At 41.3% G+C, this 20682-nt stretch overlaps 2 protein-coding genes across 2 annotated transcripts in view; one reads left to right on the top strand and one right to left on the bottom strand.

Annotated features, from left to right (window-relative positions):
• ccdc146 (coiled-coil domain containing 146) overlaps nucleotides 1-17722 on the bottom strand; it is a 47770-nt gene extending 30048 nt beyond the window's left edge. The window contains exons 1-4 of the mRNA XM_069156789.1: nucleotides 17642-17722; nucleotides 16824-17029; nucleotides 1041-1123; nucleotides 369-584 (exon numbers count right to left, since the gene is read on the bottom strand). Of these exons, the coding sequence (XP_069012890.1) occupies nucleotides 369-584; nucleotides 1041-1123; nucleotides 16824-17029; nucleotide 17642 (506 nt within the window). The 5' untranslated portion in view covers nucleotides 17643-17722. The remainder of the gene's footprint in view (nucleotides 1-368; nucleotides 585-1040; nucleotides 1124-16823; nucleotides 17030-17641) is intronic.
• fgl2a (fibrinogen-like 2a) lies at nucleotides 5660-16520 on the top strand. Its single transcript, XM_069156787.1, has 5 exons — nucleotides 5660-6553; nucleotides 7315-7519; nucleotides 12059-12278; nucleotides 14201-14371; nucleotides 14458-16520. The coding sequence occupies exons 1-5, from the start codon at nucleotides 5939-5941 to the stop codon at nucleotides 14771-14773; spliced, it is 1527 nt and encodes a 508-aa protein (XP_069012888.1). The 5' UTR covers nucleotides 5660-5938; the 3' UTR covers nucleotides 14774-16520.
• Nucleotides 17723-20682: the final 2960 nt, after the last annotated feature.

Below are 20682 nucleotides of genomic sequence, written 5' to 3' on the forward strand. Positions count from 1 at the left end.
TGTGTGTGTGTGTGTGTCCATGCACACGTAAACTGTCCTACTGTACACAACTTCTCTCTTAACCACTCCACTTCTAAGTTTTGGCCTCACTCTCTCTGGTCACCTGGGTATCAGAATCTGTGTGTGTGTGTGTGTGTGTGTGTGTGTGTGTGTGTGTGTGTGTGTGTGTGTGTGTGTGTGTGTGTGTGTGTGTGTGTGTGTGTGTGTGTGTGCGTGCGTGCAAAATTGTCAGTGTCTGTTTCTGTGTATCCTAAAGCTACAGCACTACAAATTTGTGCAATACATCATTTTCAGTCAGGCGTAAAATAAATGTGTGGCATCAGTGATTGCAGTAGGAATGTATGTAAATGTACATGTATGCAGCTCACCACTTCAGCTGGTGTTGTGTGTTGTATTCTCTCTCCTCTGCAGCTTTCAGTTCATTGTATGCCTGGAGGAGACTTAGCCTCAGTTTGTTGACCTCACTTTCGGGCTCATCAGAGGTGCTCTGCTCCTCTGCACTCTCCACTTCAGACCGAAGTCTCTGCAGTTCAGCACGACACCTCTTTGCTTCTCCCAAAAGATGGATCTCGGATTCCTGAGCACTGCATAAAAATAGAGTATTTTTTTGTTCTGTGTATACTACATATACTCTAGTATATACGAGCTGCTGGGCTGATATCCACTCACAACACAAAACCTGAATAAGGCATTACACACTGACCCCTTAATCTACATATATGTTTAATGATGTCACATATGCATGCTTTAGGGATGTTTTTAATTGACAGGTGTTTCAACTTATAGGGCAGTTCTTACTTCATACTGCATCAGATATATTCTCCAATACTTTGCCCAAAATTCTGATTTTTGTCCCCATGCGTAAGTGAGTGAGAAATGGACTTAATTTTAAGCCTCAAAAAAGGAGTGACACAACTAGATCTGATAAGGATTAAGTATCGCTTAAGGACAATTTCTGTTGGAAGCAAAAGATTTAACAGAAGTCCCCTCCCCTTATACAAAGACAAACGTGTTTTGTCAAGAACAATAGGACAACATACCTCTTCAAGGTTTCATGGAGGAGCTTGTAGCTGGCTTTCAGTTTGGTTAATTTGGTGTGGCTGATCTTGCCCAGTGACAACAGCTGAGGAGCACAAAAATATCAATATTACCAATAGTATGGTCTTGGATGAAAGACGGAAGAATAATTATGGATGTGGGGACTCAAACTGCACGGACGACATTTCCAAACTCCTATCAAATCTTTGAACTGCTTGGGTTTGAATCCTTCTGCGTGGCTTTGCCAGCTTAGATGTGATTACTTCAGAGTCTCTGATCTGACCCAGAGGTGCCTGTACAACAGCTGAAATATTAATAGAATTTCACAGTCTGTGGAAATCTCTAGTTGCCAGTTTTTTTCTGATTGAATATTCAATCAGGCAAAATGGCAGGCAACTAGACACACTTCTGACCAGTAAGCAGTTTTGTGCAATATTATTTAGTGACAAAATTAAGTTCCAGAAGTTGGAAAGTAAATCACAAGAAACTCGAATGTGCATTTCAAATTTCATAACAGTCAGAACCTTTTTACCAAAAAATGCTTTGTTTCTGCTTTAATATGCAGGAAATTCAGTTACTGTTGTGAGAAAAAAAGCTCTTTTATATCTGTCTGGACTCGCAAACAGAAAGAGTGGCTTTCTGCTGCCCGTAAAAACAATTTAAACCAAGTTGGGGTGAATAAACCTTCATCATTAGAACAGATATCAACAGAATCAGAACATCTTATCAAGAGCAGTGGCAAAAACAAACATTAAACTATCTGCGATCTCAAAAGGAGAACACCATTTATTGAAAATGGCCCATATATAATGATAAGTGCCCACAATTCAAGATTACAAGTACCATTATGTCTGAATTATTTAAAAAAAAAAAAGTCAATCAAAATAAAAGAAGATACACAGTGGTGAAACTCTGGAAAACAAAAACAACTGACAGCACAAGCAAAGACAAAGCTATCAGGTCAAAAGCACTACAAAAGGGAAATTGTAAGAGTAGTGAAATTCCTCTCCTTTCCAAGGGAGTTCTCTCTTTGTGTGTGTAACAGTGATAGAAACAGAGGACAGGTGTTGTTCCCCTCTTATCTTCAGAGCCAGGCTGGTAGAGTGGGGAGTAATGAGGGATAGCCTTGTCTGTATCAAAGAGCCGCAGGACTGAGAATATCTCAGGTCGGACTGCGTAGCAAGTAATCTGACGGCAGTGAACACACACAAGTGTTCTGATTACACGCACACACACATGCGCACACACTTATCTCCTCCCGACTTCAAATATTAGGGATAGCCGATTATGTTTTCAGATTCATCCCATTATATTGTTTATCTGGCTTTGGTCAAAAGTGCTTGCAAGAACCCAACCACGTTCCAAGGGCTGAAAGGACAGAGATATCACTGTTGTGAATGATGAAGATTAGGGCTCTCGTTAATATGATTTATTCCAATGCTTTCACCCAAGGTCACATCACTACAAGTAATAACCGTGACTAGTATTACATATTATCTTCAAATGTTTAGCAGGTCATCTGGTTGTGAATTATCTCGAACTGCAACTTCAGTCACTCTAGGAATTATAATGACCGAGAAATGTGAAACTCTCATTTCATTGAACAATGTATAACAGAATTCTAGGCTAAATGATATTTTAAAAGCAGCCAGTTGTGTTTTCAGGGGCGTTGATGTCATGAGTGATGGAACAAACATCCAAGCCGTGCACTGGGCATTTATCTGAGAGAAGCAGCCTGAAGCAGTTTTGGGCAGCCTCTCTTAATTCTGGTGCCAAGACTTATCTTCAGCAGGAGAGGGTATTGGAGGCTTTTATGGGCGGTTGCATGAGGTACACATGTGGCAAACCATCTCTGAAGTGAGGCAGAAGATATTTACGCAGACACAACTACCACTACCACACAGACACGCACGCGAGCATGTGATCTGTCCTGCAGAAACCTTCCAGGAATATGAGTGTGTAGTGCAGCAGGTATGTGCTGTATGTGCGTGCGTGACAAAAAGAAGCTTTGATAGCCCCGCCCCCTCAGGGTGAAAAATAATGACAATCGCCACGAGGCACAGACCTGCATTCCACTGTGTGATGACAGAACCACCATCCTTCTCTATCTCTCTGTGTGTGTCTCTACCGTCACGTCCTCATATTGACTGCTTGAATTGGAGTTGAGCCTAAAGCCAGATTGAATCACTTTGTAAGGAGAAGTTTTGTGCCGCAATATTTTCCTTAGTGTTCCTCCACTGAAGCTGTGAGCCATTTCTGGAGATGAAATCAATTGCTGGAACTGTGTCACTTCTCGAGAAATATAACGCCCGGGAATAAAGAGGAAAATAATGTAGCTATGTCCCACAAACAAATAATCAGTGCCAACTCAATGATACAACAAGGTCACAACAAGACTCCCAAGTAGGGTAACATTCAGCCTGAGAGAGTCACTGGATGAAGAAATGCTAGGACTGTTAGCTCTCACTGTCAGAGCTCATTTTAATAGCTTGCATTGCTCAATAATTTCTATAAGATGCTCCATGAGATTGCCTAATGTATGAAAAATGTTTGTGGGAAAGTATGAGTTTCAATCTCAATTACAATGATCCTTAAAAACCACCCAAATATGACCACAACACCACATCATCACTATATACGAAAAACATTGTTCATTTCACGGCTCCTTTATCTGTTTGTTAAATATTTAAACAATGCAAATTAATTCATAAATCTCCGGTGACATCAGAGCCATTAAAATTTTTAATTCATTTTATATCCCTGTTGTGTAATCTTATCAGCAGCTGGAGCCTCAGAGTGAAGGGGATGAGACCGTAGTTCGGTTCGGTTCAAGCGCTGTCCCATTGGCATACATCTGCCACGTGGAAGCATCTTTGAGGAAAGCACTTGTTGTAACATTCCAGCTGAATAGCCAGTTTTCTCACCTTTGATCTCCCTTTAGAGGAGGCAAGTTCAAGTTTTCTGAGAGAACATAAAGTTCAGAAGCCTGTTGCTGAATTTCAGGCCAAAGGCATTATTGAACAGACTTGTAGTAGGTTCAGCGTGACAAATTCCAGTTTTTGTATGTTTGTAACTTTCCACAGTCATAATGTCCCCATTTGCCTTCATTGGAATGCGAGAACTTATTTCTAGTGAATCATTAAGTAGCATAAATTAAAAGCAGTTTCATTTAATGGTATTCTAACCAACAGGAAGCGAGCCACATGGGAAAAAAAAAAAAAAACTTGCATTAAAAAGGCATCTTATTAGTTTGTTTTGCATCTCTTTTAGTGACATGTTGCAGGTGCCTGTTGTTGGTTACAAATGCTTTTGTATCAACATATTTTCTCCATGCTTGAGGGGAAGCTTTTTATATCCAGTCCAAACTTTTCAGACACAACACAGGAAAAGTCTGTCCATGGATACTTCACAACAGAACATTGCAACAAAAAAGGATACAGTGTGAAGTTATGCAAGATGGTATTGCTCCTATATATGGATAATCACAGTTTTGCACTCTATTCTTCACATGAAATGTGAGAAGAGCAATTGTGTAAAAAATTAAAACACATAAAAAAGGTTCAAACCTGGCGTACTTTCTGACTTTGGGAAGCTGTGTGGACAAGCACCAGAGACAGAATAGCAGTCTTTTAACATGGATATAAACAGTGAGGTTTTTTTTAGAAAACATCTAAAGGTACATTAATACAAAAATACACACCGTGTGTTTTGGTTAGAAATTGTTTTGAAGAAAACAAAAAGGGCTACTTTACAGTGGGTAGTGATACAGGCTACGTATGATCAATAAATCACAAGTCAGCCACCTGAAAATATCTGAATTGAAGTGGTTTTTGATTTTGAATGCAGGTCTATCATGAGTTGAGTGTGCACAGAGGACAGATTATCGGCAGGTATGTGATATTCAAGAATGTCAGCATTAAGGGAAAAATCATTTTAAAGAAGTGAAGTGGATCTTGTGCTGAATTTGCAACAGCTTGATAAATGCAGAACAACAGGTCGTCTGTTGTACTGAACTGAAACCAACCTTTTCTATTGTTGCTGCGGGCCCAACCATGGATTTTACATTCACTGTGCTTGCCTCAGCCTAATTAGGAGATTGGTACTTTTTGTAGAGATCCAGTGTTTTCACTTAATGATCTGAACGAGGTCAACGTGAGGCCTTTCAATTGTACGGACATTTCAAAAGCACAAAACAACAAAGTGGGGAAAGACATCATGCCAATGTCAGCTGAGTGGATAGTTCCTGTGCACTGAGTCATTTCCCTCTTCAGGGAAATGAGCTGACTTCAGAGTGAGGCGGGATGGCAACATGCACGGACTGCAGGCAAAAGGACCTCACTTTCCTCTTTCTTACGTCCCCCCCTGCCTTTTTTTTCTGCTTCTCCTTCCCACCACCAACACCACTCCCACAATCTGTCTGCATCTCCGTAGTTTTTCACAATGCTGTTGATATGGTGTTTTGCATTACGCAATAGTGCTGCCCCTCCCATTCTCTCCAACTCAGCACCCTCCCTCGCTCCCATCCCTCTCTCTGCCTCTCTCTCTCTCTCTCTCCCCCCCTCCCTCTCTGGTACTGATATTAATGACACAGCTATCTGAGGCAGCGGCAGTTCCCCTGCGCTCTCTCCCTCCTGCAGGCTGCACTCATACACACACACATCCACACACACACACACAGACACACATACACATACTGTTAAACCAGTAAGATACTGGACACACAGTCACATACTCTCATACCTACAGACAATCTGCAGGCACACACACACATACACACACACACACACACACACACACACACACACACACACACAGTCACCCTCCAAATTCACATCGGAGGCAGTTATAGACACTCTCGCTTTACACTCACTTATTTCTCCTTTACAAATCTCACAGAAAAATGAGGACAATTGTGCTTTGCGTTTGTGGCAGCCTCCTGCTCACAGCCACCTTGGTGCCGGGAACCAGCCGGGCAGCAGACTTTCCTGTTAACTCTCACCAGAGATGGGACGCTAGAGGACCCTATATTTTGGGATCTGAATCTGGCACCCCTGCCTCCTGCCCCATGAAACTTAGACCCTCGGGCCAGTGTGGGAGCTCTGGGTCCGGGGCAGAGGAGGGGGAGGACTGCCCCTACCAGCTCACCCTGCCTCCCCTCACCATCCAGCTGCCCAAGCAGTTCAGGCTGCTGGAGAAGACGATGAAGGAGCTCCAGAGCCTGAGGGAGGTGGTGAACAAGCTGAAAAGCGGGTGCCAGGAGTGCCGCGGGGCACGGGGCAACGGAGCTTTTGGACATCAGCAAGGAGACCAGGGACAGACGCAGGTCCCGATTCAGAGGGATGCTGGGGAAGAGGTGAGACTGGACCGGACAGGACAGACGGTGCAAGGTGGGTCCAGCCAAGAGGAGAGGGGAGATGGGATGGTTCCTGGATCTACTTTGGATGGTACTGGACGGGGGCAAGGTTCCATTTTTGGGAAAATTACACCGAGCCTGAGCAGTGCGCAGGAGATGCAGGTAAGAGGCAGACATCAGTCTTTTCTAAAATCAAAAACAGACACTAACACTTACTTGGAAAATGTAAGATTTTACCAAGGAATGAATATGATTTATTTAAGATGAAATCAGGTTAATTTTCAGAAATATTTACAGAAGTCTTAAATTGTCATGATGTATGTCAGTTAAAGGGAAATGCATGCTGTGTCACCTTGATCTGAAAATAGAATATAATTTTGGCATTGTTCAAACTGTAAAATCTAGACAAGTCCACATTTTCTGTATATAAACATAGTTTAGAGGGCTGTACAAACGTGGCCCTGCACGTTTGTGTATTTCCATCAAAACTGTGCAAATTGTCAGTGAGACAATATCATTATCAGCCTTGTGAAAATGTCAGGGATGCTGATCTAAATAAACTGAGTCTCCATTCAATGGCACCTAACATTTGCCCAGCTGGAATGTAAACTGGCCAGATGTTGAAAGACCTGGAAAGTCCTACCTGGCACCAATCCGCCAGGGAAAATTCCTGGTACTGTAAACAGGGTGGGGAACCAGCTTTAGACAGCAGCCAAATGGCGGTAAATTTCTGCTGTCTGGTGAGCTTGTTGACTCTCACAGCTACTTTGGCAGATGGCCAACCATCACGCAGACCGCGTGTCCATTCAAAAAATTCAAATTGGCTGGTGAAACAATGAAGGAGGCTGGTGACTTCAGTAATCCACCTGCTTTGTATTCTGTGCCAAAAATGATTTTCTTCACGCCCGCTCTGGTCCTCTCAGGTGAAACTGAATAGGATGTCAGCCAGCCTGCGCAACGCCAGGAACCAGATCTCAGCCCTGCAGGGCCGTCTGGAGGGTCTCAACCTGCTTAACATGGACAACGTGCAGGCCATGTTGGACAAACGGGTGGAGAACATCACTGGAGTGGTCAACAAGCTCAGCTCCACCTGCACCAACCAATGTGCAGTGCAGAACACACCTCAGTGTAAGCTTGCTTTTACTATAATTACTCTGGCAACATTCTCTTGTCCTGTTACTTTTGCTCTGTTCTTATAGCTTCACCTTTATAAGCCCTCTCTATCTTCCTATAAGGGGTTTCAGTAAAATGAGAATGTGTTTTCTATTGTGTTACATTGCATTGTGTTCGATCTTTGCCATTTCATATTCCTTTCTTCCTCTCGTGTATTTTTGTAAGCCCTCTGAACATGATCAAGAGCCCCACTTCTCTATTCTTTTCTATTCCCATAAATTCACCGCATACTGTTGTTATGGTAATGAAACTCCGGCACCAAATAAGTCCAAGCAGTTTGGGTTGCTGTGAGGAAAGTTTTCTGGCATAGGATGTATCCAATCATTCCTAAGTGAACTTTGTGGATTATGATCACTTCATAAACAATCAAAGCCTGGGTGGCCACCTTCACCCGACGAGGCCTTTCTTTCTGGGAAATGAAATCTTCCAGGTTAACACTGACCTTGTCAGCTGCACACAGTGGTTTGTTGTGACATGCCTTCTCCATTACCGATATGAACAATATTGCATATTTAGAAAATGTTCCATCATCGTAATGAGTGCAGAAGGTTCCCATATCGAGGACTGATCTGGAGCGGTCAGTTCTGTGCAGCCATAACAAGTGAAATAGCTTAAAGTTGAGATCATACGATGCAAGAGAGAAGCAATATGGCAAATAAGGCCAAATGTGAGAATTCACATTTCCTCTTTTATAACTAATTCAAGTGCTATGACCCTCCTCGACTCACCATTTGCACAAACTCAACAAGGGGAGAGAGAAAGATACTTGGCACCTATAACACATAGTGTGAAAAAAAAAAAAAAAAAAAAAAAAAAAAAGCTTAAAAAAGGTCAAATCTGATGATACTGTCTGGAAAATCCCATCAATATGGATTGCAAACTAGCTAAGCATAACAAACACCCATTACATTGATGTAAAAGCTTATTTAGATGAGAGAACAGTAGAAATGCTGGCCACTTTTCAGTCAGAAAGTGAATAATAATATCCCGATACTGCATGAGTGAATGTGACACTATATTGGGGCTTTTATGTGGAAAACAGATGTGAGCTTATTTCTAAGTAGATTAGCTGGGACAGTGTGAAGGGAATCCCATCCCTTTCTCTTCGGTGTTTGCTTCTCTCCTAGACTTGCCTCTTTCTCCTTCAAATTCTCCTTCCCTTTCTGTCATCCCCCCCCCCCTTAATGTCTATCCTGAGAGCAGCATCCCTCTCTTCATCTCATATTATTTTTCTCTTTTGCCCAACTTTCACTGGTTTGCCGTCTCTTTAATTCTTTTTTTTTTGCCTTCCCTCCGTCTCTCCCCCTACTTCTCTTCCTCTGGAGGTCATGCTCTTGAGTACTCATTCCTGCATAAAACCACTTGCTCTCATTATCTCTTGCCAATACCACAACTAATGTAGGCGGCTTTCCTGACATTAGAGTAGTCACGGATGGCACACGGGGTCAGTAACACTTGTCTTTGTACATCAATCTGTCATGTTAAGGTCGCGAACTGGCAAATTATTCTGCCTCAAGTGAGGAAATTGAGGCTGGTGGTGTCTGAAGTCTGTCCAAAAGAAGCAGAAAAGAAACAGCTTGTGCTGCCAAGAAAATTGACCAATATCTTGTGATAAGAGTGCTGCGGTTTCACAATGTTGGAAATGCTCTTTAACTCAAATTACATTTTTTACCCAGAAATGGCACTAAAATCTGATAAACACATTTATTTTTGCAACCTTTAGAGAAGTCAGACAATCCTATTACAGTCCCATGTTAGCACACAGTGACAATTGCTCTTAATCTTTAAAAATGAATACCAGAGGCTGAATTAATATGTCCCTCTGCTTGCTCTTAATAGTCCTCGTGAAAAGGACTTCCATTGGTAAGTGTTTTCTGGTTGTTTATCACACTGTCAGAAGTGCTTAGTGAAGCAATTCATGGTAAAAATGGTTCCCCTGATTCCTGAATAAACTATTAGCTGACACATTCTAGCCAAGTCATTCAATAATTGTTCAATGGAGAATTGCAGAAACTAAATCTATATCATTCTCATCCAAACAAAGACAAATAAGCAAAGAGACCCAAGGTGCACACATTTGGAAGCCATTTCAGGACATGCCATACAGAAAATGTGGGTTAAGAATGCGGCTACTGTTGTTGGATGTGTGCGAACTCCACTGGTACAACTCATTAGGCTACACTGTAGTTCTATAGTCTATGGGTTGGAAAAAGGCCTTTGAGGGCACTTGAAAATAGCTGTACTACAAAACATTTAAAGCTTTTTTAAAGCCAACTATAGTGAAGACTAAAAAGAAAATACACCATTTGATGAGGACCATGCAGCAACTAAAAACTCCCACTGTGCCCAAACATTTCAAGCCAATGTAAAATTGTAAGTTCCCTATCAAGCAGGACCGAGCACATTTGTAATGAGGCTTTTATCACTCAAAGAGCTGTAAGCTTGTATTTTCACCTTTTTTGCCAATTTCCATTTGTGCCGCCAGCTCTAATCTTCACTCTCATTTCTGCAAGGCATATATTGGGGACTAGAAGTGAAAGGACAGCAATGACAAGGGATTCCCAGTCCCCTGACAGGAACTGCTTCTCTACAATTGTAGTGACACACAACTTCCTAAAGGAAGGGTGTTTTTTTTTTTTTTGACCAGTCTCTTTCCATCAAAACAGAACTGCAATGTTCAATTTATGCTGTTTTGAAGAGAAAGATTGTACTATCACTTTCGATACACATTTCCTTCGTTGTCACAAGGCACACTTCCTTGATAGCAGTCGTCTTCCTTTTATGATAAGTTGTATGGTCTGAGGTCAAGCAGGCATTGTGGTACTTAGGCAGTGAAATAGTCGACGTGTCAAGCAGTCATCTATAAAAAGCATCTCAGTCAATATGTCATTGAAATGTTCAAGATAAGTTGACTTATCAGTCAAAGAAGCAAGCAACGAAGGAAGCAGGCCAGACAATCAAAAAAATGTATGTAAACATATGCTGTTTTGGGGAAATGACTGCTGACGGTTTTTCTCAGAAACAATTTGGCATTATTGTGACTCAACAGTCAAAACAGATAAATTAGCCAACAGTCTTTCAGGCATCAGTAAGTGGCTGAGTTATTTAGGTCAGGCACAGTGGCAGAAGTACTGAGCTTGAGATGGCTCTTGTCTGTCGATGGACACTGGCTGCTCAGTCAGATGGAAGTGGACAAATAGGGAGGGAGATGTGAGGAGAAACTGCACTCAGACACTCAAAGTGAGTGAGACATCGAAAGCTATCACAGGGCACTACTTTGAATGCCAAATGCCGGCAGAGCTGTTGACGTGACAAGGACACATTTCAACCTCACGCTCGACTCCCGGACTGCTTTCCATATGGAGTGATTTTCCACCTGAAGTATTCCGTCCAATGTGGCAGAAAAATGCAGTGGATGGCTTTAGAGTCACAACAAGTAAAATCCATCCATGGTGCTTATATAGTTGCACCAGTTACAAGTCTAATTTTGCATTATGGCATCTTTGAAATAACACATTTCTCCCCTCCACAAACACTATTCAGTCTAGACTTCCCCTCCTTGTACCTAACGTCTGGCCCTCCGTACTCAGTATTGGTCCACCTACCCGAACTCTATTATAACCTACCAACCCATTAAACAGATTTACCAGTATGACGAAACTGTATCAACAATGGAGTTCATCAAATGGACACAAAAGTTGTCCACATGCTGCCTGCCTAATGTCAGGATGATTTAGACCCAAGGTGCCGAGCGTGCAGGGAGGGGGTACGCCTCTCTAATCCAGTTTTAAACTTTCCCACGTTTTGACAAGTCTGTTCCTTTCAGTTCCCAAATGCTAACTGACAGGGGCCTTTGGACCTCGGTTTTGGGTTGAGTACGTGGCCTGCAGTGCAACACAGGGGACAGAAAAATAGGGGGAGGGGGTGATCCCAGAAAGCAGTGAAGGTGTATAAAATGGGCCTGTGGTGCAGCACATGTGAAGGTTACTGACTTTCATCCCCCTGACAGCGGCGTTTGTCCTTTCACTTTCGTTACTTTCATGTTGGAGCCCTCTAATTGTCATTGTTACATTTCAGAAAAGCAAAGAAATGATGGAATAGACTGAAATGATAACTGAAAGACAGTATTTAAAGACACAAGTATTTTGTTATGCTACTATGCTTAAATTTGGTTAGAGTCACACAAGGAATGGCTTTGTTAACTAATGGGGAAAAATCTGGTAGCAAAAGAAGACGGTGAGCTGTTTTGTGTTTGAATACATTCCCCGGAAATTAAAGCAAGAACGAGAATCTCTGCGACGGTAAAACCGGATTTCCAGCTAATTTATCTCCTTTTCTTCTCTTTAGTCTTCCTCCACCCCAGGGGCTGCGTCTATTACAGTCTCTTGGTTGGGCAGAGAAAAATGACAGACCAAAGTAAAATGATTACAGAATATGATCCAGTAACATCCCCTTAAAGCTGCCCTCTCTTCTCTTTTTCTTGCCGCCCAGCAGTCATCTTAGCCCCTCGGGACTGTTCAGACTACAATGTGCTGGAGGCGAGGAAGAATGGGGTGTACCGTGTGACTCCTGATCCCCGCAATGGGACTTTCGAGGTTTTCTGTGACATGGAGTCGTACGGAGGTGGCTGGACTGTCGTACAGCAACGGCTCGATGGGTCTGTCAGCTTCAACCGCACCTGGACTGAGTATAAGAAGGGCTTCGGGAACCTCAGGTACTTTTTTTAATTTTAGTTTTATGCTAATATACAGTTTGGTAATAAAATGGTGGAGTTGGTTGAAGGATTCATGGATTTATAAGTGATTTATAAGCTTAGTACAAGAAAAAGTAAAATTTCCTGCTATTGGTATGCAGGATATGAGGCTCAAGTACCACATAACTGTAGGTAGAAGAGGGTGGATTTTAATAGGACCACAAAAGTGGTTGTATATTGACTTTTTGTTTGCTGACAGTAGCGGTGCCACCACATTTAGAGGGCAGTTGATGCTGTGTGAAACTGGAAACATTTCTAAAGTTTGACAAATAACCCTGTTTATATGATCAAGGCTTGACACGTCAAGTACTTGACAGAAGACCTGCATTATAAACTGGGCCATCTAACACGGAAAGAAGGTCTGATAAAAGATGTTACTGAGATGCATTATGGGATTTGTGGGATGCAGCATTTTTTAAAGCTCGACTCCCCAATTTTATTGAAGTGCAGTAAACTGCTGGAGCACCCTTTTAATAATGAAACAGGCAAAACACAATTCTCTAAAAAGTTCCACAAAAAAAACAGAGTGGTATTCTCTGGCCATCCCACAATTCAACTCTATCACATTTCAATTCAGAGCCGAGACTGTTTTATCTCCAGCTGTGGAGAACACCCTCTGTGCTGCAATGTTAATACTGGGAAAAGCCATCATCGTCCAAAGCACTGTTAAGGGTGCAGTTCTTTTGAAGCAAAACGACTATGTAGACAGATTTCCCCAGAATTGGGTTATGTGCTGCAGTGTGTGTTTGTCAGGCAGTCTCAGTTGTTAGTTCTGGAGTTTGGTGCTTCACTGACATTAGTTTGTTGGTGACAGGATATTAAATATTCATGAAATACTTCCCCTTTGACTTGCCGAGCTCATTATTAAGTCATTAAATCCAAAATAAGCCCAAACACCTGCCTTTTTAAAAATTTTTTAAAGAGATAAACTACAAGATACCTCCAGTAGCTTATGTGTGAGCTGTTGCCATCTGGGTGTTATGCCATGGTTGTTGAACTTCAGCTTCTTCATTTGATAAACAAAGTATAAGTATCACAAGTAACACCCCTCAAACCATCACAGCAGATTGCAAACCATGTGGCCACTGAATGAACTCTTATCAGTTTTCTCATCCACGTGTAACTGGAGAACCTACCATCTTCTCAGGGGTGAGAGAGACTAATACAATGCTTTCAAAGAGAACATAATAAGGAACATACTTTTTATTTAACGTGTTTTTGTTACTCATAGTGACCCCCGTTTATCTATTGACATCGCTGCACTCACCAGTGGACCAACTTCGACATAATATCATTTGAATCAGAACAGGTTCACCCCTCCTCCCACAGCTTGAGAGAGCCCAATCGCTCAGTGCTTAGAGGACCTAATGACACACACCTGTTCTCCCGAGCACTGATTGTTCACCACCTGTTTTCTGTTGATTAGCACACATAAAACGAAGGAAATATACAGACCCATTGGACCCCATTTGACAGATCACAAACTTGTATATTTACTAACAAATAAAAAATAAACATTAATGCAATAAATGCAATAATCAGTGAACACGCTGCCTTTACTGCACCTTGATTCAAATTTCAGCCCCTTTTCTTTGTTCTCCTGTAAGTTTGTGTCGGAAATAACCACGGTAACTTCTTGATAACCATGCCTGCAGATCGAGCGTTACCTCCCACTAAAAGAATAAAGTCTTCTCTCATCCATTTTTCACTGTCACACTATTCTCCCCTTGCATCTGCTTCCCTGTCCTCCTGTGTGTAGGGGGATAAGTACATTTTGTCTGAATAACTCTATTCCCTTTCTAACCAACTATACAAGCGTGGATGACTTATTTTGTTCTCCTCTGTCCCCTTCAATGTCCCTCAACCTATTTTCTGTCCTGCAGAGGTGAGTTCTGGCTGGGCAATGACCATATCCATTTGCTGACGAAAGCCAAAGACATGATACTGCGCATTGAGCTGGAGGACTTTGAGGGTGTCCGGGAATATGCAAAGTATGACCAGATGTATGTGGCCAACGAGTTCCTGCGCTACCGCCTGTCTGTCAGTGGATACAGGTACGGTGTTAGTTTCTGCACGCAAATACAACCAAACACAAGTCAGATTTGAGCACTCCATCTGATATATCAATGCCTCCTTGTAGTGGGACTGCTGGGAACGCCATCAGTTTCAACAAGCACTTCAACCACGACCAGAAGTTCTTCTCCACACCCGACCGCGACAACGACATGTACCCCTCCGGAAACTGCGGTGCCTACTACAGCTCCGGCTGGTGGTTTGACGCCTGCATGTCCGCCAATCTCAACGGGAAGTACTATCACAAGAGGTACAAGGGAGTCAGGAACGGGATCTTCTGGGGAACATGGCACAACATGTCGACAGAGTACTACCCCACCAACTACAGGCAGGCCTTCAAAACTGTCAAGATGATGATACGGCCCAAGAACTATGCTCCTTAAGAGGACAGGTGAATATTTGTGGGCGTGGTCAGGCAGACAGATAGGTGAAGAAACGCAAACAAAGACAAAGAATATGAAGGAACAAGTACATGAAGAGTCGTACACATAGTCATGCATCTTCACATATTTCCACATACATACGTGTACACTGAAAGACTATAAGACAGCTTGAATGCAGTAATAACAAAAATAATTGTGAAAAGTTTAAGTGTCCCATTTCTTTTTTCCACTGTAGTGAGCGTGGCCTTTAATATGTTGGATTAAAATGAGGATAATAAAGGACAATGGACCACAAATGATGATGGGCCAATAAAAAAAAAAAAAAAAAACATGCAGTGTAAAGGCCAACCTCCTACATGGGCCATAATATTATACGGAAGGGTTACCATTAGATTTTTCACTGGTCTCTGACATTTCTCTGCTTTCTGTCCCGCTGCCCTCTGGCTGTAAAACCAGCTGAGACACGGCACAGCACGTACTAGTAGTAAAAACTAATGAGCTATCATTTTCTCTGCTATCAATGATTTCATAATTAACAGCAGCCGCTCAAGTGAGGTATACGAGAGCTGATGATACAGTTTTGAGTGGGTTTGGAATTGAAAGACTTCACGCTGGGGTCAGAGTCAAGCTATAAGAAAAACTACAGCCAGTAATATATATATCACCCTTTAGGAAGCTGTGCACAAGTAAAAGCTTCTGTGCCATTTATTGAATACACGGAGGCAGTTTGCTAATGTATTATCTTAGAGATATAAAACAGCCCAGTATGAATACGCAGTCTAATTTAAATTTCTTTTTGAGCGATTCCCACGTGCATTCTGCATTACTGATGCTTTAGTAAATTCCTCTTGACAGCAGCCACAGAGCAGGCCATTGCTGTTAGAGAGAGAGAGGAAAAAAAAACCCACTTCCAATTGTTTTTCAACTTCATCTCTGGGTGCACTGGACTACTGCACATCTCGATGCCATGCACCACTTGTAAAATTCTCCACGACTCACCACTTGTACAATACTGCTATCTAATGTTAGGAACCTGTACAGCACCATTTAATCCATTTTAAACACTGTGAGCGGGAAGGATCGGGACAGAAATATTTCACTTTACGGATGTGTACAGTATTTATTTTACTTTGTGAGGTATGATAGCTTTTATATGATGCATAGGTCAAGCAGTGCAGCGTCTAATGAGTGTCGATATTTGAGCAACGATAAAGTCTTTGCATAATTGTGACCATTCATAGCATATTTGGAGCTCTGTGTGTACACCACATTGATCTTTTTCTATCATTCAACTGTCGTACCAAAAGATATGCACTTTTTTATATTAAAAGAAATAAATAAAGTTTAAAATACATGGCTGTGTAGATTACAGTGTTTGGCAGTTTGAAATCATACTGATGCCTGTTCATCTTTTAAAAGCATCTTCTGTAGTGGAATCACCTTTCAATGAACGTATACTCAAAAAGTTTAGCATGAGTATTCATGAATAGAAAATGTCAAACTCTGAAGTGTCTGCCGTCTAGTATACAGGGCTACAGGATGCCTATAAAAATGGAGGATGAGGTGCTGCATGCCCATAATAAATGGGTGAATGAAGTGTAAAGCAACTAAACAAAAGATTGAGTTCATATTGACTTCACGGAGGATAAATGATCAAACTGTGGGACTGTGACTTTAATGTCTGTTTATTGTCTGTGATGATCAAGTTAATAAAAAAGTTCTGTGCTCATCCACGTGATGATTTCAAGTTCCAAGTACTCTTTTTTTTTTTAGGTGTTAAAAATATTGTAAATATTATGGTAAATTTTGTAAACCACATAAATCCATTATTAGTACTAGCAGTTACATCATAAAGGTAAACCCCGTTTACAAACAAGACACATCTAGGCCACTGCATAATCTCTTAAAAGCATTCCTAATATTTCCTTGTATATTTTTTTAAGTAATTAGGGTGAATAATGTCACTTTAACTGCCAAATAGGATGTTTATCTTTCCTGTGACACCTCCTAAATGCCTCTCACAAAAAGTATGATCACACAACAGTCTTACCTCATCTATGCACTGGAAAACAGGACTGGCAGAGACATCAGGACTGGCAGAGGGCTGCTCCTCTGGGAGTGAAGCATCGGGTGCCGTGGCCACGAGAGCGGTGCCCTTCTCCTTGAGGAGATATCCTTCCTTCTCCTCTTGTTCTTCCACTTCAGCTCCTTCTCCACTGGGAGGCCTGCTATTCTGCTGCTTCTCATATAGGTCCACTAACACAAAATACAGAGATACAGCGGATGAACAAATCCTTCTGCACGCATGAAAACAGGACACACACTGAACAAACATCAACAACAAGCCATGTTAGATGATCTGCTCCTTAAGGTAAATATCTAATCAGCAAATCACGTGGCAGAAAGTCAATGCACTCAGATATGTGGATGGAGGTCAACAGGATTTATTACAGTCCATTTGTCACACACTTGCAGTTTCAGTATTCACAGTTGACTTTGAGGGACATTTTCCTTTAACAAAAATGACATAATGATGTGCTGATAAAAAAAAATATATATATATATATATACATAATCCATGTTTACAGGAGGTATTCAAATACTTGTGTGAAAAATGCTGGAGGAAATAAATCAAAGAAATATCTGGTGATTTTGAACCGAATATGAACTAAGAAAAATATATTACAACAGCATTCAGGTCTGGGTTTCCTTTAAAGTAAAGCTTGAAGTATCTCTGAGACATTGACAGCGACACCGTCTCGTTGAGGTTAACGCGTGTGCTCATATCGCTAAATAAAGCCAGTTCACGTTTGCGTCGGTGTTTGTTTACTAAACGAGGAAACAAACATGTGAATACAAACGACTTACTTTTGAGTACTCTTGAGGCTTGGTGTGGGTATTAAAACTCCTGACCTGTTCGTGGGAGAAAACAACACAACTAAACGGTTTAAATAGTTTTACAGCGAATCTCAGCAAAACACAACTACAGCTCTCTCTCGGCTGGTGTTGTGGTTACCATAGGAACGACGTAATACGTCCCATTAAATGTTTGGTGAAATCCCTTATATTTACTCTGGTTTATTTAAGTTATGTTTATATTTTGCTCCTTAAAACTACTCGTTGATCATATGCACAGCGTACAGTGTAAGAGTGTTAAACAACTTTACTCGAAAACCAAAGCCTTATTTTACACTTCCCGTTTCTGTCCAGCAGAGGGCGGCAACTAGTAACCTTGTCAGTGTGTCGTGCATTGGCCACACGCAGCTGCATCAAAGGCCAGCTGGATCAACACACTTACTGACTGAGTATCGAAAGTCTTAAAATGAAACTGGATTCAGGTGAATCCAAGGTGAAATGGTGGTGATGATGCAACGCCACCTTTCTCCTTTTAGCTTCTTTCCCACAGTGCACTCTGGGAGCTGGCATGGATCATTCCTCATTCCCTGCAACAGCTGCAGAGATGGGTCATCTCTCCAATAAGCAGTATATGTGTGTGCATGCCAGAATGTGAGTTTGCATACAATATGCATAAAAGGGAAAAAACATGATTTCAACATAAGGAGCCTCTGCACTTGCATGAAGAAATTTCCCCTCGGGGATTAATAAAGTGTATAAAATAAAAAATTAAAAAAAAATAAAAAAATGTACATGTATACTAGGACATTTTAACTGGCACTGTTACAGTGATGGCTTTAATCAGCTGCATGTAATGTGTGGCCAACTGATTGTGATCCCCCCAGAACTTTCAGACAAGATATTTTTGTGTACAAAGTCAACAGATGAAATGACAGATCCTCACAGTGATTGCATTTTTGTTTGACACATTAACCATGGTTTTGGGTTCTTCTATAGATTTAGGAACTAGCGACACATGGGGAACAGCACCAGGTTTGAGCTACAACATAAAGTGGAAGTGGGGAAAGATGAAGGAGTACTGCCACCCCACTCCCCTTAATCACAAGTAGACTTTTTCAACTGACTTGCTAATTAAATGTGTTAATTACATGGACCTAATTTTACCATGCCTTTTTAAGTCTGAAGCAAATTACACCTTAGTTTTGGGATGAATGATTTTTGGCGGAAGCCAGGGTTCCAAATTATTCTCCAACAGTCTGGACATGCGAACTTCTAAGTGCTGGTAGGTTCCAGTGTATTTTTTTTTTTTTTTCATAAAAAAATATGGCCCTCTCTGTGCCCCTAGTATTACCATTTTTGGTTACATAAAATGTGATCCAGACCTGAGCTATTTTGGGGTGAATAAGTCAGAATTGCAAATGTATGTGGTAATGCTGGATACAGAACTTTTATTAATAAAGTAGACATTGTTGTTCTTATTCATATTTTGCATACATTTTATCACCTTTTTAAGAGTCAAAATCTGCTGACTATATAGTGTATGTTATAAAACTCTGTTCCACCATGTCTTCCCGTCAACTCACCCATAATTACTGGCTTGCGATTTATGAGCTTGTGTCAAAATAACTGCTGTGAAGTTTAACAACGTACAACAGATGTGATGATGCATGCTCTGTGGGGTTTCTGGGTCACTTAGCAGGGTTGAAAACTGGGATTATACAATATGCAAAGGTCCCGATCATACTGTTGATGATGATACTGATCTTGTGAGCAGAACATGTAAAAATGAGGATTCAGAAATAGATAACCACTGTTTAAAAATATGAAATGTACTCATACACAATCCCTGTGGTTTTGTGCAAAAATAGGTGAAGAGCCACAGCCACTAGTGTAGATGTTACAATGTCTGCGTGCATGTCTGGCGTGGGTTTGTTTGCTCCAGAGCCTTGGAAAAAGTTACTATACTCCAGGGTACAGAGTCCAGGCCTCAGTTTTACTGCTGTATTGTTGTCACAACAAATGCAACTTGGGGTTTGAAGAGGTCATTTTAACACCCCCCACCTCCTTTCCTCTTTCTTGTGTGAAGGGGTGTTGGGAGACCATTTCAACTGTCCTTATTAACACAATGCGCAATATTATTTTTCCATACACGTAATCTGGTGTGACACTTTCTATTGACAAAAACTTTGTCCTTCCAGACAAGGCGTCTGGAGGCAGTTTATGAGCAAATGTTTAAAGTCTCTTAAAACCTTAAAAGCAGCTTTTGGAGTGAATCATTTGTGCGTTTTTAGAGTAAAATTTGTGTTCTTGAGGGATCTTTACTTTATCTAGTGATAGAAAGGGATAGAATATGATATAACAATCGATCTAACTGCATGAGATGTTATGATTACTGCCATTTGTTAGTGAGACGGAAACATAAAAGTTCTTCCAACTCCCTTTTGTCCTCGGTGTTGGATCAAACTTCACACTGTTTGGCTCTGTGTAAAATTTTGCACCATCAAATTTGAGTTTAGCGGACTATCTAAGACATAAATCACTGAGAGCTGCTTTTGGCCAACTGTCAGTCTGATGTCATTTATCAGAGTCTCTGCAGGATCTCTGTGGAGAATCTAGAGCATTGTTCCACAGTGTGTCAGTGGGCAACCGGCGGACCCAGCGGAAAAGGGTTTTACTGTAATGATGACTGTAAGACCCCCTCCAGCTTGAACTTCTCTGACTCACACGGTTCTTGCAGACTAAAAAAAATAAAAATCACATGTACTGGCCAGCTTTGTCTGTGTTTTCAGTATGCATGTCTCCAAGAAATGTCAACTGAAGCCATATGTGAGAGCCGGTAACAGCTGTGCACATTTTCAGAGGGATATCTTGACTCATGTGGAGCAAATTTAACAGCGTTTTATCATCAATAACTTGATCAAAAGTTGGCATCATTTTGCATTTCATCATGTGTGCTTTTGCCATGTCATGATGGATCTTTGGCTTGTAATATATCAGAAATATTTAAATGTTTTTACCCATTAAATCATCAAACAAACACAATTACTGGATTA

The sequence above is a fragment of the Embiotoca jacksoni genome, unplaced genomic scaffold, assembly GCF_022577435.1.
Source record: "Embiotoca jacksoni isolate LCO1_2020_lvr unplaced genomic scaffold, fEmbJac1.0.p SCAF_21, whole genome shotgun sequence".
Lineage (NCBI taxonomy): Eukaryota > Metazoa > Chordata > Actinopteri > Embiotocidae > Embiotoca > Embiotoca jacksoni.

Excerpts from the sequence above, each read along its gene's own strand:
- fgl2a (XM_069156787.1), top strand. The coding sequence starts at position 5,939 with ATGAGGACAATTGTGCTTTGCGTTTGTGGCAGCCTCCTGCTCACAGCC. Across the intron at positions 6,554-7,314 it reads GCAGTGCGCAGGAGATGCAG|GTGAAACTGAATAGGATGTC; the intron begins GTAAGAGGCAGA and ends TGGTCCTCTCAG. Across the intron at positions 7,520-12,058 it reads AGTGCAGAACACACCTCAGT|TCATCTTAGCCCCTCGGGAC; the intron begins GTAAGCTTGCTT and ends GCCGCCCAGCAG.